At 43.9% G+C, this 25,380-nt stretch overlaps 1 protein-coding gene across 3 annotated transcripts in view; it reads left to right on the top strand.

The window, feature by feature from the left end:
* The window catches only part of LOC146861445 (NXPE family member 2-like), a 474,101-nt gene extending 458,297 nt beyond the window's left edge, over positions 1-15,804 (top strand). For all 3 annotated transcript variants that reach the window (XM_085645739.1, XM_085645738.1, XM_085645740.1), the window contains one exon: positions 4,871-15,804. In XM_085645739.1, the coding sequence (XP_085501865.1) occupies positions 4,871-5,415 (545 nt within the window). In that variant the 3' untranslated portion in view covers positions 5,416-15,804. The remainder of the gene's footprint in view (positions 1-4,870) is intronic.
* The last annotated feature ends 9,576 nt before the right edge of the window (positions 15,805-25,380 follow it).

Raw genomic sequence — 25,380 nt, 5'->3', positions numbered from 1 at the left:
AGATGACTCTCGACCATGTTCAGCAAGGCCTTCTCATCACAAATTATTACTCGAGCCCAGGCTGCAAACGGCAGCCATCTTATATTAGGCCAAGTCGTACCATCTTAATTAAAAGAGACAAAAACAACGTTACCACAGCATAGTGATTAAACAGTGTTAACCCCACTAATACCCTTATGTGTATGTAATTATCTAGCCTTTGCAACACAGAAAAGCATTAATCCAAAGCGTTTTGTGCTTTAAAATAAACAGCACACAGCAACGTTTATTTAATAAACATGCACATTATTAAAGCAATACGAAAGCATTCCCACGTATCGTTTTTCTCTCATTAGTACGTATTGGTTAGTTAAAACATTTACACAAAACAAATAATTAGTAATTATTAATTAATATTTTTAATTATGACAAATAGACAAACCGGAGCTTAAAAACCCAATAGATTTTCAACAGAAAACTCTGCTCCAGCATTGGCACCACAGTTCCCACAATGCACCTGGACAACACCCTTAAAAATCCACTGGATACACTCAAGGCAGGGGACTTTTGGTGGGGCTTATGTAGGTGAGCTCTGCTAACCTGTAGCTTGCAGGGAACCCACTCTTTATTCCTCTTGAAGCAGAAACATCCAAAGGGCTGTAGTCCCAGATAATGCAGCAGGAGCAGTCTGTCAGAATGCAAGGCCTGATGGTGCAAATCAGGTTTCCAGCTTGGCAATCCTTCTTCTTCTCTCAGTTTCAATCTGCAGAGTTGAGAGGCACTACCCCTCTCAGATAGTTATTCAGTGTTCTCTATGGTCACACAGGAGGGCACTCCTGTCCAATGAGGTGCAGGGCAACACCCCAGAGCATGACCATTTCCTCCAAAGTGTGGCACAGTGGTCTCCCAGAAAGCACTATTTCTCTAAAATTCAATATGGCTGAAAACTCAAAAGAGAGGTAAGAGCAGGCTTAACCAACCTCCAGGATGGCTGAATAACTTCCTGCTATGTTAACCTATGTGGCTGGGGATCTGCAAAGGGGCTTATAAAACATATTTTTTAAGGCCACAATCTATATCTACAGGACCCCCCACCACTGGAACACCTAGGGAAGACTTTAGGGGTTCTGAATATGTAAAACTATTGCAGATCCTCACTCCAAAGTGCTCCTAGCTCAAAAGTCGATTTTAGGAAGCACTTTACTACAATGTGGGAAGTGAAATGTTCAATTTCACTAAACCCAAGGCATATAAAACCTATTTTATAGGGGTTCCCCTTATACGTACATGACCCCCCACCACTCGGACACCTAGTGGAGGCCCTGGGGGTACCTAATATGCCAAAATATTGTTGTTTATTAATTTTCAAGAGCCCCAAGCACCAATGTCGAGTTTGGGTACACTTTACATGTTAAAAGCAGTCCTGCAACACAGGGCTGCTTTCAGACGGTCCTCAGGCCTCAGCAGTGCACACATGCAAGTGCAGAAAGGGCTGCTCTGCTGGTTTCTAAACTGTTATTCCCTATTATATACTAGGGACTTAAAGGTAGTTTTTATCCCCTTGCTCTATCATGTAATAGGGCATATAGTTGAGGTCATGCCAATCATAGGGGTACCCTAACCCATAGTGTACCCAGGTGTATGTAGGTGTTTTCACTGTATTCTAAGTGTTTTTTCAGCATAGCACTGGCCCTGAGCCTGGTTAGGCAGAGCCCAGGGGCAGTCAGAGTCAGTTGCCACCAGTACAATCCAGCCAAAAATGGGGGTGCCCAGGGCACAGGATGACTTTGTAACAAATACGTTCAAGTCGTTTCTAGTATGATCATTTGAGGGCCAGACATGGTTACAGAGAGTGGAGAACAGGGCTTTATGTTGGGCATGTTCTTAGACCCAGCAAAACAGACTTTCAAACGGGTCCTTACTGCAACCTGTATTCAGGTAATTCATGACAGTGATGCAGCACCTATGATTACATTTCATGTTTCACTTTAGCTTGAATTCCCTAAGAGTTTTTCCTTTTTCTAGATGATGTGTTTCTGTATTTTTATTTTTCCAGCAACATGTGAATCTTGTTTAGTGCATGCTGTGAAATGAGTGCCTCTAGTTGTTTGGGTGAGTTCAGGTTGTGACTGGGTGTACATGCCTGGGCATGATTGTGAGCTCTGAACTTGAGGCTGAAGGCAGTGTGAGTTTCTCAGTGCTTGTCAGTATGACATGAAGATGCTCGCACTACATGATTATCCAATCCTTGTGGTCTCTGCAGACCGTATGGAACGCTAGTTACATATGCAACAATTGGACCACCATTTTACATGAGCGAGGTACATCATGTCAAAATAGTGATGGCACCAAAGACACATAAATGCTATGTTTATAGGTGTGGAGAGAAAAAGAGAGCGTGTCTGAGAGAGACAGAGTGAGGGCATGGTGATTGGGAGCTGATGGAGCTGATGCAAGGAAATACATGCAGATAGAGTGAAAAACAGCACGAACAGGTGAATTTGTGAGTTATGCAGATGAACATTTTGGGAAAGATATTGCGAGAAAAAGGGTGGAAGTGATTAACAGAGTGAGATATTGCCGGGGAAAGGGGTGGGAAGGGGAGAACAGGAGTGACTGAGACACGCGGAAGACCATTATTACCCCTTCCACGGACTTTTGTAATGTTTATTCCGTAGAGCCATATTTTTATTTTTAAAACATTTTCAGTTCTAATTATCCACTACGAAATTATTGGGAATCATGTCTCTAATACTGCTAACCAGCACTGGCAAAGGCAATTGGTCTGGCTTGTTTTCAGTGAATGTTTGTTTTCGTGTGAGTTGTCTGGGTGCAATAACAGAGAATTTCAGAGAGGCACACAAATCGTAGCCAGGTGGCGCATGGTGAAGCACATAATCTTACACCACTTGTTTTAAGTCACACTCTTGTTTATTGTGGCCACATCCTCTGAAAATGATTCTTAGTTATGCTTCTTTGGCCACACCACTTTTAGAGATGGCCTCCCCACCCCACGTTTTTCATCCCATTTAAAGCACTGGTCGGAAATGATCAGGTATTGTGGAGTATGATCATGAGAGAGTTCGATATGATCACTGATATTGAAATATAATTTTCTGGTGTCCCATATGAATACATAGGGTAACTTATTATCTTGTGAGGGTTGAGTCTGATCATTAAGGGCCATCTAAGAATAAAGGCTGCTGGTCATCACCATATAATGTGTTCCTGCTTGTGACAGTTGTCATTTGAGTGGCAACAATAAAGTTATACGTGAATCTAACCACGGCAACACAACGTATCAGGATCTGTGCCACATATCAAAAGGTTTATGTAACAAAATGAGCAACCCAATATACCCTTGTGGGCTTGCGTAGATAAGCACCGGTGAATGTTGCCAACAAGAGATATATTTAAGAGTGTATTTAAATAAATTTAGCCAGCACTTCCTGGACGTCTCTCTCTCAATGACAACAACAATGAATGAGAGGCACGGTGGCTACTTTATTTTCAATGATAAAGAATAAATCGATATAACCGTATGTATTACCTAAATCAATTATAGTGTATTTGAAACATAATGATTACACAAGTGGTTCCAACAGGAAAAGGTACTTCAAAGGTATTGATGACAGGAACAATAGGTTCTAAACATTGACATTTCTCTTGTCATCAGAACTCAAAAACCCATTTCCCATACGCCAACAATGTAGAGACTGTCCTAAACATAGGAACAAAGTCTCCTGGATGTGATATTAACAGAAACTAAAGGAAAATGGATTAAAGGCAAAGCGTCAACATTTCAGTCTCTGCTGAGATGAGTCTACGAAACCATCATCAGGGAAAGATGTTTCAGAAGATCCAAGACCCCTAGATACAATAATCTGGGAGATTATACAGAACCAAAACACAGATGAATTGCAGAAATGACAAAATTGTTTCTTATACAGACTTGCTTGTCTGTGTCTGTATTACTGAATGTGAGGATTAAGCTGGGCTATTGAGTAAAAACCTTGGGAGAAAGCACAGTAAACAAAGGCTTGTTGATTCACCTTAACCGACACGATTGCATTAGTCCGTGTCACGGTCCGAAAGAGGCAGTGCCCGCCGCAATACTCAGAGGTCCTCATACCCTTTCCACAAAAGTTGAAAGCTACTTATAGAACCCCTTCTGTAATCATTATGTTTCTCATACAGTATAATTGATTTAAGTAATACACCGAGTTGTATTGATTTATTATTTATCTTTGAATGTAAATTGACCACTGTGCCTCTCATTCTTGGTGGATGTCATTGAGACGTATAGGAAGCATTGGTTAAATTTAGTTAAATGCACTTTTAAATATATCCCTTGTTTACAACATTACCTGACACTTATCGAAAGAGTCATATTTATTCATCAGAAAAACAGTACTCTTAAGTGTGTGGTGTTCAGTTCACTTCAGTTTGGTCTACATAACACTATAATTGTGGTGGCAAAGAAATTATGACGTTTTCAAGCAATGCTTTCTTTGTTCTACCTGAATTAGGAGTGCACTATTAATAGTGCTATCTAGTAAACAAAACAATATTTGTTTTAGACACAGGCTGTGGACAAAGGACATGCATATCTCATTAAGTTATGTCGTTATTTGTGACAGAACTATCCATTGAATTGTGTTGACTGAGGATGTAAACCTTCCACAGAGGACTGTACTCCTGAAATGATTTACTAAGATCAGACACCTGAACTAGGTCAAAAATAGTCTCAGGCCCTTAAAACGTAATGACATATATATTGTAAAATATTGTTCTATCATTTTATGTTCAGATATATGTCAGAACTTTGATCAGTTTTAGTAACGAAGTGTATCATTTTTGTTTTCCTTTTTTGTTTCTCCTTTCCCATAAGTCGTGGAGTACTTCAGCCACAATGAAACAGAAATGCAATCCTGGCAAAAGACCCTGCTTGCCTTTAACATGGAGAGGAGCATCATGGTGCAGTGGAAGAAGCACACCATCCCCTTTGTGAGCCTGACCTTCTACTCCGTCAAGGAGGACACCTATGCTGCACGCCAGATCGACCAAATAGGTGGGGGCGAAAACACAATTGTCATCCTAACCATGGGCCAGCACTTCCGGCCCTTTCCCCTCCACCTTTTTATTCGGACAGCCATCAATGTCCGGCAAGCGATTGAGCGCCTGTTTTACAGGAGCCCGCGGACCACTGTCATCATCAAAGAAGAGAACGCCAGGGACATGGAGATAAACCAGGAACGCTTCAGCGACTTTCATGGACATGTGCAGTACCTCGTTCTCAGGAACATTTTCCGAGGTCTGAATGTTGGCTTTGTAGATGCGCTGGACATGACTATTTCTTCAGCTACCAACAATATTCACCCCCCTTTGGAGGTCTTGCAGAACTTGATCAGCATGTCCCTAACATATGCCTGTTGACAAACAAATTGCTGCTTTAGGTGCAATACATGCATTCAGAGTGCAAAGACGCTAAACACAAGGACAGGGCTACAACACCACATGCTAGTCACGGAAATGCATTGTTAACGTCGTGTGAAAACGGTACAATATTTAAGGAAACCAAAGAGCAGAGTCTGGTATGTCTGCATACATGCCGCTGCCAATATGGAGAACAGTTGTACCAGTGACTTGCTTTTAAGGGAACGGGGGACAAGGTGCAATGCAGTGTGAGATCCTTTGTGAAGAGTACACTATTAACACTGGCCCCAAAGAATAACATGCATCTGCAATGTAATAGATTTTGCATTTACTCAAGTTTGAGCAATTGGCATTGTAAATGACAATGCCTTTTATTTATGTTTTGGTTTTTAAAACATAAATAAAAGGCATTGTCATTTAGATTGGCAATAGCTTAAACTCTCGCAAATGCAAGACCTATTGCATTCCAAATGCTTGAAGGCATCGCTGAGTTCCCCCCTTCTGTCTCCCATGGCCCCTGAAGATCTCCCATTTTGCTTCGAGTTAAATAAACAAGCCAGTGGTCAAAACTGGGCACGAGAGACCGTCCTGCCCTTCTGCAGTAAGAGAAACTCATTAAGGAAAATAGTGCTTACAGACTAAAGAAGACATACAGTGCAACAGCCAAAGCAAAAGGGCCAGTCCTCATGGAAGGTTGCAAATGAAGACGAGGCGGTACTAAAGATGGACTAACAAGCCTAATAACAAATCAGAATCCAGCATTTAAGAAGGACAATGACACAAGCCAATGACCAATATGGGTGGAGCGTGGGCGGGGCTTCAAGTACATACTCCACAGTACAGCATGGCTTGCAGAGCAGCGCATGCGCTGCCCAGGCTCGACCTAGAAATGAGAAGTTTCAACCCATTCCCTTGAAAGCCAAGTTTATTGCATCTGTTTGTGCTCCCGGATATAGCATGCTCGCTAGCCTCACCTTCCTCAGTGCAATGACACACTGATGCAGCCTCTTGGGACACCGGGCCTTCGTGTGCTGAAAATAATAGCACCATAAATTCAACTCCAGAGGCAGACAGGAGTGGTTGCCCATGCAGAGTAATGAGACTGGCTGCCTTTGTTTCATGATTATTCCGTGCAAAGCAGACAACTCGCAGCACACAGTGTACAAGTGTAAACAAACATTTGAAATGCAATCGGTCTCACATTTGACAAAGTTAGAGCTACTGGTGTTGTAAATGACAATGAGTGATTATATTTGCATAGCACAATTGCTATTCGTATGACCTCGCGGTGCTGGTGAACCAGAAAATGGGAAATAGGTTACGAGGGAGAGGAGATGGGAAATAAATGACACCATTGGAAAAAGGAGTTAAAAAAATAGTGGACCACCTGCACTCACCTTTCGATTAAAGCGCATTACCAGGTAGCATGCCGCAGGAAGCAAAGGGCTCCCGCTGGCAGTGAACTGCTCTGCGCGTAGTCCAGGAGGTTAGACAAAAGATGAAAAAAAGCCCCAAGCCTTATTTTTGTCAAATAATTTTTATTAGATTTGTACTATTCCGTTGGCATACTATTAATTCTGTAAATTCCAGTTCACATGGCTTTGTAATTCCCACTAGGAAACAAAAAAATAGAACTGTTTTATCAAACGTTTATGGCACTACAGTGCTTGTAAATAACTTCAGAAAGGGCAAATCAGTGATTTGCCTACACCATTTAATCAAGGAAAATGTTGCAAAGACTAAGACAATGGAAATTATTGGTTATTATAATGCTCTTTTCCGCGACCCTTCTGAGAAATATCTAGGTAAAATGCATCTTGTGCAAACTCAGGCTGCTGAACACCTGTTTCAAGGACAATCCACAATCACCTCACTCCTCAGTTGAAGGCATTACATTTGCAACCTGCAGAAGCATAATGAGGTTTAGGACCCAACCACCTAGATTTAGAACTTTTATAAAATTCCACCTAAAGGGAATATCTGGTACTGACGTTATAGACACTCACTTCAGACATATTTTAAACATGTCTTTGAGTTTTGCAAGACTAACCAACAGAAGCATTAATTCCTTTAGTTATTACCACAAAACTCCCCCAGCTGCAAAGGGCTGCTGGTGTTGTGTAATATCTGGTACATCCTGTTACGTGCATAGTTCACACTCAATATGGCAGGGTTCCTCTCTACAAGTTACTCTGGAAACATTGGTCAATTAACCTTTGTTGCCTGCTGAGAAGTGTAGAGGGGAGAAATAACTCATTAAGGCGAACTAAACAACTTTAAAGACTCATGATTCTCAAGAATCACAGACTCCGAATTCCAAGTTTGTGGGTTTATTACAAAGCGAAAAATAACTGGACTTACAGACACCTCAAGATGAGGTTGTAGAAGTACATTGGAACTAATACAAATCTGAATCTACGGGCGAGAAGGAGACGCTGGATCATAAAAAGATAGACAAATTCCAGAACCAGAACACAGGCAATGATTGCCCCCTCATCAGGATCAGTCTTCATCTGGGGTGAATAAGTGAAATGCATTAGTCTATCCCTACACTACCACTACTGTGACATCCCTACTTAGCATTTCCCAGGCAAGATCAGGAAAAGGTGTCAGCAAGTGAAGACTTCCTAAGAAGTGCACTCCAGTTGTATGGGTCCAGTAGCCAAAGCTAGAGAGCTCGTTCTATGATGCTCCTTCCCTCTTCATCTATTGCCTCACCTCCTCTCCTGACTCAACCCCCAGGGCACTGTCCCTAATCCAAAACACGCCCACTGCTTGCATCCCGATCACCTCATCCTGTTGGGCACTTCTCGTAGGTCATTTTCGATTAAGTTTCGATACTACCAGCTCCTAGCTCGATGACCTTGATTACCAAGCCTCCTTCAGTGAGAAAGAACACCGACTCCCAATTATCAGCATTCTTGCATAAAAGTATCTTCTCCTCCCTGAGCCTACCTCCTAAAACAAAAGACGGTCTAAACTAAACTAGCAAAGACGACTTTCTCCATCTGCAACAGAAACGTGAGAACAGAACAAATCCAACATACACATGAAACTCATTTCTCTACCCCACTATGAGAGCCATCAGGCAGAATATATTTCAGGCCTACAGAAATCAGCTAACATAAGAATGAAACAGATAGGCCCAACGGAAATGCACATAAATGATCAGTTTTGCTTAAGCATTTTATGTCACGTAATCCTTTTGAATGCACAAATCATTGTGAGCAACCTATGATTTCTTTCACATTTAAACCTGAGTTGCCACATCCTTGTGCAACTTTAATCTGGTGCACGTTTAAACTATACATGATATTACAAATGAGCAACTTTGTCAATCAACTGCAGAAAAACGCTAAAGGTTACAATATTCAAGACACAACTGCCATGTTATTTCTTCACATGGCACATGATAATCCTAACATTTCACGTTATTACCAAGTACATCCTAATGACCAAATGTTAATACAACAAAGGAATAGATGTAAGTGTAGACTACTCGTGAATATGATGAACCTCTACAAATGAAGGAGCACCACCGCGCTCCATCACTCTAGTTTCCAGAAATGTTTTGATAGGGCAAAAGTTAGAAAACGGCAGGCATACTTTTACTAGGTATTTTTGTTTCTGTTCTGAGCTGTTCCTGGTACTTTAATATTTGAGGCTAAGCTGTTTAATTGTTTATTAATATAGTTTACAGATTGTATAGTTAAACCATATAAGCAGTACAATTATGAAAACTCATATTCCAGCAATTTAAAGGCTGAGGTACATTAAAAATAGGATTGACTAATACTAATTTCTGAAATCAGTAACACAATAAGCCCAGTCCTCAGCACAAACAATACATCATCTTGAAATAAGTAATACGTAGAAGCCTCAGTTCCTGACATAAAAAACGTGACATCAGGGAATCGCACATTCAGCTATACTGGAGCACAGTGAACATCCTGCGAGGGAACAGAGAGCATTGTGGCGCTCCAGTGTTCCTAATCTAACCGTCAGCCTCTCTCTGTCGGCATAGACCCATTGAAAGCTGATGAACACTTAGGAGTGGCCATTTTGTTGGTTTCTAGCAGCATGACGCCTCGAGAGTCAACAGTAAATTTGATCCTTCAATGCTGTGACGTCACAGCAGTGATTCAGCAGAAAACGATTCTGCTTTTCCTATTTACCGCTGCTGAAACTTTTACCTGAAATCTTATTGGTACGAGTTGCTATTATAGCCGTTTTTACAATGTCTATGATGGACACCGAGTAGATTAAAAAAAAGAGACAAAATGAAGTTAACTAAGGGCACTCGAGCAAAAGTTTATAATGCCTGTTGTATGTTTCCAAACAGTGTCAGAATGGTCCCTTAATTTGTCCTGGTGGTTGCAGGTGGTGGTCCCCAACTCTTGTTTTTGTGGGCTTATTTGTAGTACTTCCCCTCCCGCCTGTCCCATATAGTTGGTCCAGTATTCATGTTATGCGAGGTTGTCACGATAATTATTCTTTGCCCCCTACATCTTACCTTAAGCACCGCAGCAGGTCCACAATATCAGAAGGGCAGAGCATCCCAGCTCCTTCATGCTGAAGCCAGAACAGACTCACCCAGTTGCACCAGCATCCCCGGCACTTTGCTGAAGTGGTTTTAAACACAGGCTGGTCTTGGGTTTCAAGGTGCGGTACAAGATGCTGCAGTTCAGGAGAATTCAGTTTCAACATCAAGCTGGGAAAGGTTACCAAATTTGCTAAGCAGGCGGTTTGAGCAGCTGGACCCCGGATTCCCTGTGTGCCACCCCCAGTCTATTCAAGCCCACTTGATTTGTCAATCATTAAAGTCTCCTGCTCCACCAAATCTAGCTAGCAGTGTCTGTATTTGGATGATTAGGCAAACACCACTTCTAAAATAAGCTTTGATTTGCGGTAAATCTTTTTCCTTTTTCACTTTGTTACATCAGACCCCTGCACCCTTTCTTCCATTTAAATCACACTCCTATCGCAGTAAGAACACCGTCCTTACCAAGGTGCAGAAACGTACATATACAGTTAGCATTGAGGTGAAAAAGGGGGAGGGAGACAGAGAAGGAAAGGGCAAGCAGAACACAGAAAGCAAGAAAAAAAACATGAAAGCGGGTGCCGTGCTGAAACATAAAGCAAGGCGCCTGTGTAAATAAAAGTTATGCCTGCGAAGGAAAGGGCACGTTAAACACAGACAGGAAAAAAAAAAGAAAACAGGCACCATGCTGAAACATGAAGCACGGCGCACATGCATATAAAAGTAGTGCACGCGAAGGGAAGGGTGGAGCCAAACATAGAAAGCAATAAAAACATGAAAGTGGGCACCATGCTGAAACATGAAGCCCGGCACCTTTGTAGGTAAAAGTTAGGTGCATGGGTGCTGTGGTAAGGAATTGTATGTAACATGAATAGGAAATAAAAGTAGTAGTCCCCAAATGAACACACAAACACCTATAGTGTAAGGAAACCGTACTTGGCCGGTGCTCCTGAGAGCAAAACGGAAGTGATGTATTGGGAGTCACTACCTATGAGGACCTAGCAAAGAAGAACAATGCAGGAGTCAACCAATGGTAACCAGCAGGCTGGATTACACTCCCTATAGTGATTACACCAGGTCTAGCAGACATCACATGAGCACTGCCTAGGCTCGACCTAATAACATAGGTTGTGGGACTAGTTGTGGCCTGACATGCTGGGTGGACCAGATGCATTGGAGGATTTAGGGGTGCTTCCATGCTGGTTTATGTCTACTGCAGGTTTTCTCATTCTTCCACATTATCGATTGGGGAGGTACTGCTAGAACCTTCTAGGGGCCATATCTGCAAGCGGCAGAGATAATTATCGCTGGCCGCGTTTAGCGTGCCAAATCCTAACGCCGCCTATCGCCGGATTCTATCGCCCGGTCAGCGCAAAATTTACAACGCGCATCACAGAGGCGATAGAAATCCCGGCAATAGCGGCGATAAGAAGGAAATATCGCTGGATTACCAGCGATATAACAAAGCGTTAGGGAAAACATTGTAAATAGGGAGAAGTGGACTTAGCATTATGATCCACCTCCCATGCAACATATAGGTAAGTCGGGAAATTAGCGGGCGTAAGGAACTGGCGATATACCCGGTTAGCACTACTTTTAATGATGCTAGACGGGTTAGCGATTTCCTAGTAAATAGAGAGAAGCTGTGGTTAGCGATTATTCCCGCTGAATTTGAGTCGGGAACGCCTACCTCGCATCTCATTAGCGATGCAAGGTGCAAAGAAAATGGGCACAGAGGCATGGATGCACGTGTTAGCGTGTCCATGCTGATAGGTCGATAGAATTATCGCTGCTTTTCGTCCGAAAATGGACGCTAAAGCGGCGATAATTCTACCGCCGTGCCTTGTTGATATGCCCCTTATTTTCCCAGTCGACTCCAATCTAGAGTTCAAGCTTCAGTTGTGAGACTGTGGATTTAGGAAGTTCACAAGAAAGTTAAACCCTCATCTTCTCCTCACCCTTTTATCCTTTCAGCAGACTACAAAAACAGCAGGGAAACGGCGACTGCAACAGCTTTTCCAAAACCATCTGAAGTAAAGTTGAGAAATGTGCTCGCAGGTGTGTTTTTTTCCTAATATCGGTTGTTGAACAAGACAGCACAACTAAAAAATGAAAGGCAAAACTCCAAACATCCTTTCAAGGTAAATAAAACAAGTAGCAATTAAAACGTTCAGTGGCATAGCAAGAGTTCCATGGCCCTAACACAAGAAAGGAAAATGGGTCACTGAAACCTCATGATTGTATGTAGGAAATGACAGCTTTTATTAGATTGCAGCAGGCCCCTCATCACCCAGAGGCCTAGGGCACCGAACCTGCAGCACAAGTGATCGGCCCTTGGGTTATCAATAACAAGCATTGGCATAGCCAATAGGTCTCGCTTTTGGGACCTTATACCAAGAGGGTTAATGTCAGGCCTATTCTTAGATGGCTTAGTAAGGGGTTCCTTAATTACAGAACCCAATCGAACATAATCCTGAATTCTTTTCAGGCGCTCCTGGGCACACGAGAGACAACTAAAAATCAAAGCCAGGTGATCTACACACAGTCTCCTAATGAGTTCATTCATGTTAAATGAGTGGCAGGCTACTCCTCTCCCTTGATCTTGTGTGGCGTGAGTCCCAGACACAACCATGGGTCTTTTGTGGCTTTCCCCAAACTCCTCTAAGGAGATGGTCAGAGCATTATGATCGCTAAAGACAGAATATTCGACAGATCCATCAGTAACCCAATTCAAAAGGAATCTTGAAATACAAATATACTCAATGGTAGTGGCATGCCCCCTCCTATGTAGGTAAAAGCTGTAGAATGGGGTAGAACAGCTGCCAGCACCAGGGCGCGACAGAGATCAAGAGCAGCCAAATAAGAATAAAGCTCAGCTCATGCTTCCTTCGATCCTGACCTTGAGGTGCTCCTTCGAACCAGGATGGCTAAAACAAATTACTCTGATTTTCCAGAAGAGAATTCCCAAGTTTTGCATTGTAATCCCCAGCTAGAATTAAATTACTTCCCAAACCAGCCCAGGCATGTTTACAGATCAGTTCACTAATGCACGCAAGCAATGCGGCACAGTTGGAGTTGTTTGTGTGCTTGAAATTATCATTATAAAAATTGATAAGAACACTAACATTTCATGGCCAACGTAAATGAAAGGCTTGGATCAGGCTGCACTCAGGGGGGATGGGACGAACGCTACAGGGAAAGCTCATCGTGAACCAGGCAGCAAGCCCTGCTTTGGCACGACCAGTGGCAACACGGGTAGCAGCAACAGAATAACTGAAAAAACCATCACAAACAACATGGTTTGTAGCCCAGGTTTCCTGTGAAATGACAATATCATATGACTGAATAAACTCCACCCAATTGTCCATAGCTAATTTGGGCTGAATAACAGCCCAATCATTTGACTTTGTTAGGGGTCTTAGGAGTGGCCAGGTGAAAAGCCTCCTTCAAATGACAATCCCAAATGATCGCTTGAGTTACAGGGGCTAGTAGGAGCACAAAAACTATAATGATATTGACCCTGTTGATCCCTTGCCTAGGAGGACCAGTCCTCATCAAGTCAATTATTGCCTGGTGAATCAAGCAATGCTGAATAACTATTAGTAATAGGTAAGGCACAGCTTTGAGGGAAAGGTAGATGCGTAATATCCCAAGGGCAACGCCCTAACACCAGAAACTGTCCAGGGGTAAAGAAAAAGAGCCTGTACAATGTCGGCCACTTAGCCAGATTTTTTAAACTTACAATGATACAATGCCCAGAAAATTCTTTGTTCAGAGGGCCCACCCAATCCACTCTACCAACAAAAAGAATATGGTTAAACAAGCTATCCTTGCATGTGAGGTAGGGGTGAAACTAGTGTGTGACCTTGTTAATAAACTGACCTGTTATCTCAGTGTTATTAAAACATACAGATAGACAGCTGGTGGCAGATGGCAGGTGGGGGGGGGGGCTACAGCCTTTCTCAGGCAGTTATGCTTTCACTGGTGGCCAAGGATACCCAGCCTGAGAGCCCACCGTGGACACCACTTTAGGCGGGGCAAACGGGCGGATGGATCCAAGGCAGGATCTACAGTTCTAAGCACTTGATCCCCCTGTCTTACAGCCACAGGAAAATTAGGAGCAGAAATACTAACTGTAGGCTCCTGAGTAGCGAGGAGTAGACTGTGACTACCCGCCATCAGCCTGACCAGGGTCTAGATAAGCAAGTTCATGTTCAAGAGAATCCAGGCGCTTTACAATTGGACTAAGGCAGTTCTCTAAAGTCTGTTTAAGCTACTTACATATATCCGAAATTAAGGAGTTCCCAAAATGATCCAAATTGTCTAAGGAAACATTGGGAGATGGAACGGAGGCTGGAGCAGGCATTCCAGTACCAAGAATTTTCTGGGTTTTGGCAGTTCTCCCCCACCTAAGGTGCTTAGCAGAGGAGACCAGTGTGGAGGGTGACAGGGCGGGGGTCATTAGATATGGGGACCCCATTGGGTTTAAATGTGGCAATGCCAAGTTCGGGGCTCGCTGCAGTTCTCATAGTGGCATGGCCATAAGAAATTACAGAATGACCCCCATTACCCACATTAAGTAACAGACGACTCTCAGCCAGCTGGATCTCCTTATCAATGACCCCTACTGCCTGCTCAAAGAAGCTATCCTAAGTGGTGTTCTTTCTGCCATCTATAGGGTTCAATCCTTCTAGCTTGCGTTTCACCATTATACAGAATGGAATAAAATGATGGAGAAGATGAAATTCCGAAATATCCAGGAGTAAGGATCCCAAACACATCAAAGAAGTGACACAAGTGCCACGGAGTTGCCGGCCAAACAGATTACAGTCACTTATGTTGGAGTAGACAGCACATGACACCCACAAGAATGTGCCCAGACTCTTCCGAGCTTGGACGGGCACAGATGGGACCACTCTTGGCCCAGTCTTTGCCCGGGCAAGGGCCTGGGCACCTCCCGCACAGTGAAAACCAGCAGTCTCCTTAATATGCCCGCACGACACAGCAAATGGTTTCCTTGCGTCATAGCAGTCTCAGAGCAGCCTGAGACACGAAGTCACCTACAAATGGCGTCTCCTTCATATTCTTTTACACCACTTGTGGTAATTTGTCTCTGGTGTAACTAGGGAGGTAGTTGACAATTACTTTCAAAAGAAGACTAAAGTGTAATACATAATTGCAGATCGACATTTTAATTCTTTCTACCATACTTCACACTGACAAATCATAATGTTATACAGAGCTCACTTTGTCAGAGGCAGCAGACGTTAATCAGTGGCCCCTTCTCTTTTTATAGCAACAGTCATGTGTTGTGTTGTGCGTTTGTGGCTGTGCTTCATGGCCCACCATATTTGGAAGAAGTCTACACAGTGCCTTAACTGAATACAGTTAAAAGCTGGGCAAACTACTGTGAGAGCCAGGAATACCTGCTGTTCTCATGTTGTCAAAAGATTGTTCAACCTAAACGGTGAGCTCACACTAAAGACATTTCCTGATTGAAATAGTATACTCATAACAGAAAACATAACAATGTACATGAGATAAAGTACACCGCCGGAAGTATATTATAAAGATATTGTAAGCCATCAAGGGTTTTGTGGGTATATGGTACCTTTATGCGGTCATGGAAGTGCAAGGGGACATGCAATAACCTTTTAAAGTAGGTAAGGGTACTTTAGTCCATGTTATAAGTAGGTGTTTTCAAGCCCCCACGTAGATATTCAATTTTCCCTGGTCAGGCATGTCCTGTGGTTTTAGCTGCATCATTCAGGAATTTCTAATGTGTTAAACAGTTACCATAAGCAGAACTAGAGAACTCAGAATGTACAGAAAATGAATAGCTGAATGAAGTAATCGCCTCTGGCTTGTGCATTGTTCAAAACCTATATTGTTTTGGCTTCTAGACCTGTATTAGCATGATAGCCGGTGACGGGCACGTGAGCCACGCTCTTCCGCCCTCTGTGTGGGAATATTTATTTGAGGCCTCGGTGAAACACGTTGGGAAGCTGGGGCCCACTGCTGCAGCACTGCCAGACCAGTCAAATGCTGCAAACGGAGGTGTATGAGGTAACGGAAGATTGGAGGGGGAAGCAGTCAGTGCTTAGTTGGAAAAAATAAGAAATGCTATAGCCCAACTATTTCTCAGATGACCACTGCACCTTGCAACACCCATTGCCCCCTCCCGTCGCTGCCAAACGCGAGTACAAAGGCTACCTATCAATCCTAACACTCGTGAAAATGTGATGTATTCCCAGTCACCCAAAGAGGTAAAAAAACTGCCTTGAACAGGCTGATATTATTGCTTTTTTTGTTTTTTAAAGGAATATTGAATTTTGAAATAATCGTATGTTCCTGGCTCAAAAATATTCAGAAAACACCCCCACGTAGTGAGCCATCATAAATAAGTGCCTGTGCTAAGAATCAAGTACCAAAAGCATCATCACAAATGAGGCCTGGGGAGCAGTGCTGGTGCACAGACTGATGCGCTGAAATAGGGGTGTGAGGTAGCAGAAGAGCGAGGCAGGGGGTGCTTCTGTGGATGGCCTGCCCCCTCTAAACCCCATGCCTGCAGGGCTCTCTTTTCACTTTGTGGCAACACAAGAAGGAAGCAAGGGGCATATCAGCAAGGCAGCGCTATGAAATTATCGCCGCTTTTGCGTCCGTCTTCGGGCGAAAAGCGGCGATAATTTCATCGCCTTATCAGCAAAGACACGCTATCGCGTGTTTTGCTGATTTAGCGCCCCTTACAACGCCCAGCTTTGCATCTCTAATGAGATGCAAAGTGGGCGTTTCGTGCCAAAATAACTGGAGAAATGTCGCTAACCGACATTGCTCCAATTATTAAGCTGCATGCAAACAAGCAGAGCGATAGGAAAAGTAGCGCTAACCACAGATATCGCCACTTTCCTTACGCCTGCTTGTAATCTGATTTAGCCATGTAATCCAATGGGAGGTGGATTACATGGCTAAAACCACCCTGCCGTATCAGCAAGGTATCTCTGGTCACACTACGATTATCACTGAATTTCCAGCGATAATCCCACTGTTTTCCAGCTAACGCATGAATTCCTATCGCTTGGGAGATAAGCGTTGCTGATAGCACACTATCTCCGCGATAGAATTCAGCGTTAGCCTGCGATAATTATCCTCGCGCTAAAAGCGCTGAGCAATAATTATCGCAGGGCCTTGCTGATATGCCCCCAAGTGTCTCTAGCGTCAATGGTCATCTTGCCAGCAAGCAGCTGTAATTTCCACACGATCTGAAAATAGGTGTGGGGGGGAGGGGGTATGGGTATTGCCTGTGTCAATGGCCTGCCTGCACTAACAGTCTGATTACAGTAATCGATTAATACTGACACTTGCGTAAAAATCCATGTTTAGGCATGGAGCGAAATTACGATTAAAAAGGTATTTAACATATCGGAAGGGTTAAATACCTCAAACTTCTTAAATTCAGCTGGTCAAACCTGACGAAATTTAACAAGGGAAATATGTACTTTACTTTATTATGCGCATTTTGGTGCAGAAAACACCAAAATCTGCATGTTATTCCACACAAACTCAAAACAGGGGTTATGGCACCGGTTAAATGACATACCCAATGCTATTGTTATTAATCAGGTGCGCTAAATAGCGCCTAGACTCTTAATCAGGGCCTGTTTCATACCTGCAGGGATCCCTGGTGAGTGAGAGTCGAGAGTCATGTGGCTCTGGTGTTCACAGGCGGCGCTTTCATTACTTCTGAGTGAGACAGTTGTCCCTTCCCCTTGAGGTGAAGTCGCTGGTAGGGGGGAGGGGCGCCCTTCCCAGTGGAGCCAATGGAAAGTAGCAATGCTATGTCACTACGCACCCGCAAAGCTTTTTTACCAGCATATAGTGACAACATTTTTTATTAAAAGCTCGCTCTTATGACAGAACGCACCCGTAATAAGAAAGCGCACCGTTTCATATGATAGAATCCCATTTATTACAAAGTAGTGAAACATAACTTTAGGTATCTTCTTCCAGCTGCCAATCATTAAAGCATCATCCCATTCCGTAAACCACTGAAGGCACGCACCCTAGGGTTAGGTGAACACATCTCACGCCAGTGAAAGCATGCACACTAGGGTTAGGTGAACAAATCTCGCGCCACTGAAAGCACGCACGCTAGGGTTACAGTGAACACATCTAGCGCCACTGAAGCACGCACGCTAGGGTTAGGTGAACACATCTCGCGCCACTGAAAGCACGCACGCTAGGGTTAGGTGAACACATCTCGTGCCAGTGAAAGAATGCACGCTAGGGTTAGGTGGAACACATCTCATGCCTTACCTTAAGGGTGTCAAATGCGGTGAGGGCTGCTTCCAGAGCTGGGATTGCCTCTGCCAGGTCACACGCACACTCATTCTTAAGGGCCGGCGCTTCCGCGGCATTCTGTGTTGCTACTTCCTCATCGGCCCGGACTGTCTTGCTTTTTGCTTCCAATTCAGCAGATTCCTCCTCTATAATCTATGGTAAAAAAAAGTGTTTAATTACAATTGGCAATTTACAAAATGTTACTTAACAAAATCATTAACCAAGTACTGCAAGATAGAAAAAGCATTTGCAATGTAATCGGTCCGATTGCATTGCAAATGCTTAAGTTTAAAACTGAGCGCGGCGCCGCTTCACGGACACCGCGCTCGGTTTCTTCATATATTTCTTTACTTCAACACTGAGCGCGGTGTCCTTGAAGTGGGCGCTGCGCTCAGTGCTAAAGTTAAGAAATATATCAATACACCGAGCGCAGTGTCCATGAAGCGGCGCCGCGCTCAGTTTCAAAGTTAAAAAAAAAAAGTTTTAAAAAAAAGACTCGCAGAGCGTTTCCCTTTTGGGAGCGAGCAGGGGCACCATATGTTTGCAAGTTAATTACAAACATATGGTGTCAAGATTGCTCCCGTAAGGGAAACGCCAAACGTGCACGCGTTGCCATTGAAAGCAATGCAACGCGTGCAAGTTTTTACGGCGGAAAGCGAGTTGATTTCAAAAGGTCTTTTTCCTATGCAGCGCATGCGCGCTGCGTAGGCGAGACCTAAAAAGGAGAATAGGGTAGGAAGGGCTTCCCAATATGAATGTGAAGGCACTGGGCCTAAACCTAGTCGCTTAGTGTACGGTGACCTGCTGCCTTTTGGCATGCTTATACTATAGAAGTACCACACACATACACAAAGAAACACAGTTTATAGCAGTAGTAAGAACAGGCACCAACCATACCCTGCCCTGTTAAATCAGCCTCAGTTCATTAGAATTGAGGGAGTCATAAGAAATCAGCATAATACCCAGAATGCCACAGTAGCTACCACTGGAACTCAATTCCAATAAATGACTCACCCACGACAGAGCCCTCGTGAAGAATAGACATGTACTGGGAAAGCATGTAACTTTTATGTGCATATCTGAAAACAAATATCCCTAACAATAGTTATGACCAGTGACGGTGGGCCAGTGAGGCGGGGTGGGGAAATGTAAACACCGGAATATGGATGAACGGAGGTAAGTACACATTTAAATAAGTAAAACGAATTTCGTTACCCGCGCTGCATCGCATTTTGCGATGCAGCGCACGCAAAGGAATTCGTTTTATTTATTTAAATGTGTACTTACCTCCGTTCATCCATATTCCGGTGTTTACATTTCCCCACCCTGCCCCTCCCCCGCCCCGCCTCACTGCCCCACCGTCACTCCCTCCACGGACCGCTACTGGTTATGACATTTCAGTAACATGTTTTCTGCAGTGATTCATTGTCAGATGCTGAGAACAGGCACTGATTCCCAGCTCAATCATATTGCCCCCACTGAATCATATGAGCCCGTAGGATTGGGGGCGGGGCACATCCAGGATTCCCTGAAGAAATAGACCTCACTTCCACCTCAAAGAATCTGTGCGATTGTCCAAGGAGAAGGAAAAGTATGCATGATTGTCACCAAGGCTGGACCAGCATTGGGCGGTTCCCCAGGAGCCTGGAAGGGTGGAGGGGCCGTTATTGTTGCGGGGGGGGGGCGTTTTGTAGCAGTGTAGCACTTTTGCAAGCACTCAGTGATTAGTTCCTTGTATATCAGTAGTTTTCAGGCAACATATAAAGTTTCAAGTTAGCTCTGGTGATTAATGTACCACCCCGGGGCTGGTCTGACAAAATTTGCCAGGGTGCTTTGGGTTTTCAGTCCAGCCCGATTATCACCCATTTGTGAACCCCCTACAGTAGTACGAGGTAGACCATTCCCTATAAGCAGAATGAACGGATTCTCTCAGCTCCCATAGCAGGAAGATGTTAGGGGTTACAAATGGCCAGGACAATTTGCAAGCCGTCTTAATAGTTTTCAGTCATTGAAAAAAACGTAGCTTTTGTAACTCCATTTCTCACTATTGCTTTCTGTGCGAGTCCATAAACCATTTTGATTTCTGTGCTCCTAAATTCAGAGAAATCAGGTTGCTCTGCCTAAGTGGAGGGGCCTTTCTGTCACACATGGTGCTGGCACAATGAGCAAAAACAATGCAGTGGAATGGACTGTGTGACCACAGCAATTACAGTCAATAGGATGAATTGCAGCATTCCTATGCCTCTCTGTTGTAATCTCCCCACTTGGTATGTTCCCTTCACCCCCCTCCCCATGATCGCAAATGGTACAGTCATAGAACCTTGAGATGAAGTCTACCTTAGAATGTTGATGAGGCTGACTTCGTAGGAGTTGTGCTGTACGACTGACAAGCTGAGGATGCATTATCTGAGTTAACGAATAAAGAAGTTTAATCCACTTACCTGCATGGTCACTTACTACATTTTGGCGACGAGTGACAAGGGATGCTGTGACAGGGACGGCGATGCATCCTCCCCTGTAGAATTTCAGCTTGGAGTCGGTGTTAAAGTGGACCAGGACTGACAGGACAGCATCTGTGGAAGCGGAGGAAAATAAAACCATAACAGCAGTGAGGCGAAAATATTTGAGGCCGGTTAACCGTTGAAGTTGGTTGGTTTTGGATGCTGATTTGACCTGGTGTCTTACGGAGGGTCCAGAGTGAAAGTGAACTGAAGTTATCTCCCACGGGATGAAGCGAGATATGAATTCTTTAGAAGTATTTGTGGTAAGCACCGGCACGAAGGCAGCGGGCTTGAGCGTAAAAGAATATCCCTGGCTGTAGGAGCGAGAAGCGGCGCGATGTATTTAATTAAAATTATTCACAGTACGAAAGGTGGAGGTGGCGGTCATTCATACCCCGGTAGCCACGCAGTATCAGGAAGTAGAGAGGAGGAACTGGTGGCGAGTGAGGCTGATGTGGGGGAGACTGCGCTACCTGTGGGGGTACTGTGCTTGAGGCGGCGCATGAAGGAAATCAATGTCGGGAAGGTGAGCGAAGGACGGAAGCTCACGAGTTGAAGCCGCAGCTACGGTGCTATAGAGTTCATGTGGGAGTATTATAAGCGGTCCACGGATGATTTTACAATAGACGCGGGAACAGAAAAAGGATTGAAGTAAAAGACTGGAGTAACTCACCTCTCGTCAAGTGGCGCTGGAATCATTCCCTGCTGTTGGCGGAAGTGACTTGAGGAGAGGAGTTTCCAGTCAGCGCTTCGGGGGACGCCTTCCTCTTCACACAGGCTAATTGAAAAGAAGCACCCAACCAGATCCAGGAGGAGGCGGTGATTCTTGAAGAAAAAAAAAAGAGTAAACACAGTCATAGAAAAGGGACTGTTAAAGTTTAGAAATACAGTGACTAGTATACATATTTCTGAGGCATTGAAAGGTGGCATTTTTCAAGGGTTGTTTAGTCAGAAATTAAGGAGGGGATTAACAGTAAAATATTAGGACCGTTGGGGCCCTGACCCCCTTAGATCATTGACAGTCCCTTTGGGGAAATTTTGCTTTAAACTTGAGGCATTTAGTGTGATTTTTGTTCCTCATTGGGGCTTTTGGAGTGCAGGGACGTGTGACTGGCAGTATAGTGTATTAGGTATTTGTAATTGTACACCAAGGGTAACATGGCGGGTGCAGGAATGAGTAAACCACCCCCATTTTTGAATGAATTAGGGGAGCCAGATATTCCTTGGAGGAGATGGGTTGGAATATTCAAGTCGTATTTGATTGCCATTGGGGGTGGAAACTTTTCAAACATAAGAAAGCAGCATATTTTATTGCACAATCTGGGCATACAAGGCAGAAAGGTGTATGAGGATGTGACAGGGAGACTGGTAGAGGATGATCCCCTGGAGGAAGATGAAGGAGTGGATGTATATGAGTATACGTTGAGGAAATTGGAGGCGTATTTCAAAGTTAAAATAAATGTGGTCTTAGAGAGACACAAATTTTTTAAACGTAGTCAAAAGAGGGATGAGAAAGTTTCCTCCTATGAAGCGGTGTTGCGTGGGATGTCAGCCACATGTGAGTTTGTTGCCCTCACCGATTCTCTTATAAGGGACCAATTAGTGAGATGCACAAATGATGGGAAGGTGCAAGAGGAACTACTCACAAGGAATCCTGACCTAGAGGAGGCCATTAACATAGCTAAAGGGCTGGAACATACAGCATAGTGTATGAAAGAAATGAAAATAGGGGAGGCAGCAAAGGAAAAGTCTGAGTCTAAGGAGGGAGCGAACACTGAGGCGGTGTGTATGGTGGATGTAAAACAAAGAGAGGTGGCAAACAAGAAAACAGGTAGTTTACAATGCTTTAGATGTGGTAGCCATAACCATTTGGCGAACAATTGGAAGTGTCCGGCCAGGAATATTGTATGTAGGAAATGCAATAAGAAGGGGCATTTTTCAAAAGTATGTAATGTGTTTACGCCTAAAGTACATATGATTGATCACAATGATGCTGGAGAAGAAACAAATAAGAATTTTATTTTTCAGATTGAGGAGGAGAGCACGGAAAAAAATACAGTATATCCCACGTGTGAAATTAGGCAGGATGATGAATGTTTTAAAGTTTATGCAGACTCATGTTCCCCATTCACACTGGTTGATAAGAAAATATTTGATGAGAAATTCGCAAAACGTGATATTAATATAGAAACAGCAAAAAGTTCTCCTTCAGGGTACAACAAGGTCCCAATACCCCTAGAGGGCATGGTGAGAATGCGGATATCATTCAAAGATAGGCACACGGTGGGAAAGGTATACATTTCCAAAGTGGGGTCGAGCTTGTTGGGCTGGAAACATCAGAAGGAGCTTGGCATAAAGCTTGATCCCAACAACAGTGAACAGGTCTTACTCATGGAACCCCCAGGGGTTGGTGCCACACTCATTAAGAGTTATCCCGAAGTTTTTAATGAGGAGTTAGGGTTGCTTAAGAACTAAATGCATAAAATTGTACTGAAAGAAGGGGCAATGCCGGTGATTCACAGGACGAGATCCCCTATTAATGAGGGAACCATTAAGGTTGGAGTTGGAAAAGTTGGTGAGACAAGGGGTTATACAGGAGATAGAGAGCTCAGCATGGTTGGCACCGATTGTCATCACAACCAAGGATGGGGGGAAGAGCATTAGGCTCTGTGTGGATTTGAGAGCACTTAATGGATACATAGTAGTGGACAGACACCCTTTGCCAAGGATACATGAGATGCTGAGCACCTTGCAAGGAGCGAAAGTGTTTAGCGTCTTGGATCTATCGTCCGCATATTATCAAGTAAAGCTACACCCTGAATCACAACCGTTAACGGCATTTACTACCCCATTTGGCAATTACAAATTTCTAAGAATGCCATTTGGGCTAGCCTCAGCAGCTTCCGCCTTCCAAAGAGCCATGCAGCATGTGCTCAAAGATTGCCCAAAATCCATGTGCTTCCAAGATGACATACTTATTTATGGAACAAGCGAAGGGGAGCATAAGGTGAATGCAGAGAGAGTATTAGAAAGGTTGAAAGAGGTAGGATTCACCACGAAGGAAAGTAAGTGCAAAGTAGGTGTCACATCAGTAGAGTACTTGGGACACATAATTTCGGAAGAAGGCATCAAACCCAAATATAGTCTAGTAGAAGCAGTGAGGAGGGCACCCACGCCTACGGGCAGGAGGAAGTGCTTTCATTTCTGGGCCTGGCAGAGTACATGGCGAAGTTCATCAGGAATTTTGCAATGATGGCTCAACCCGTAAGAGAAATGCTAAAGAAAAAATGTGAGTGTACTTGGGGCAAAGAACAGGAAGAGGAGATGGAACAAATAATAGAAGCCATTGCTAAGGCCCCTTACATTGGCAACTTTGATGTTAATAAGGATACCATCATTACCACGGATGCCAGTAGCAAAGGGATAGGGGCAATGCTATCACAAAGTACGGAAGAAGGAGTAAAAGTGGTGGTGTTTGCTTCGAGAACATTGTCAGCAGCAGAGTCCAATTATTCCACTATTGAGAAGGAGGCATTGGCGGTGTATTGGGCAATCAGACACTTCAATTTTTATGTGTGGGGTATGCCTTTCGAAGTGTACACAGACCACAAACCTTTAGTGGGGTTGTTTGGGAAAAAGGACTTGGAGAACTTGACACCAAGGATTGCTAAATGGATCCTAGGCTTACAAAGCTTTAACTACAAAGTGAGTTTTGTACCAGGTCACCAAAACAAAGTGGCAGATTTTCTATCTAGATCACCAATAGAGAAGGATTTAGAAATAGAGACCGAAGGAAAAAGGGTGATGGAAATAAATGCCAGAAACCGGTTCTAGAAAGCTTGTTTCCGGTCCAGGGAAGACATGGCTTGGCAGTTCGGGCTGGACTGTTCCCATGAGGCACAGGGTCAGACTGATTTGCATATGGCCATGTCTGAACTGGGGTGGCAGAGTGGGCTAAACAACAGTGATGGATTAAACCCAGATCAGTTGACTGGGGGTGAGTGCTTGCAATGTTCAACACTCCGTCCATCATTTCCTTTGGTTTTTGCTTTGTTCGACATAAATTGGCAGGGTATGCTCAGACGTGAGTCCCTTGCTCACTTTGCCACTGGATTCAAGCAAACCTGGCTGAAGACGGCTGAAATGCCAGAAACCGGTCCTAGAAAGCTTGTTTCCGGTCCAGGGAAGACATGGCTTGGCAGTTCAGGCTGGACTGTTCCCATGAGGCACAGGGTCAGACTGATTTGCATATGTCCATGTCTGAACTGGGGTGGCAGAGTGGGCTAAACAACAGTGATGGATTAAACCCAGATCAGTTGACTGGGGGTGAGTGCTTGCAATGTTCAACACTCCGTCCATCATTTCCTTTGGGAAATAAAAATACCAGCAGTGACGAAAGAAATATGGGACTTGCATTCGGACCATGATTCTAAGCTGGGAGAAGTGAGAAGGTATGTGACCAAAGGGTGGCCCAATAAGTGCAGGGATCTTGCAGAAGACATTCAACCTTTTTGGAATGTACGTAATGATTTGTCTATTGATGGGAAATTACTACTTAAGTCAGGAAAAATTGTACCCCCAGAGGGT

This window comes from Triturus cristatus, chromosome 3_1 (genome assembly GCF_964204655.1).
Source record: "Triturus cristatus chromosome 3_1, aTriCri1.1, whole genome shotgun sequence".
In the NCBI taxonomy this organism is placed as follows: domain Eukaryota; kingdom Metazoa; phylum Chordata; class Amphibia; order Caudata; family Salamandridae; genus Triturus; species Triturus cristatus.
Note: the sequence above shows the minus strand (reverse complement) of the source record. Positions and strands in the feature narration are given on the sequence as shown.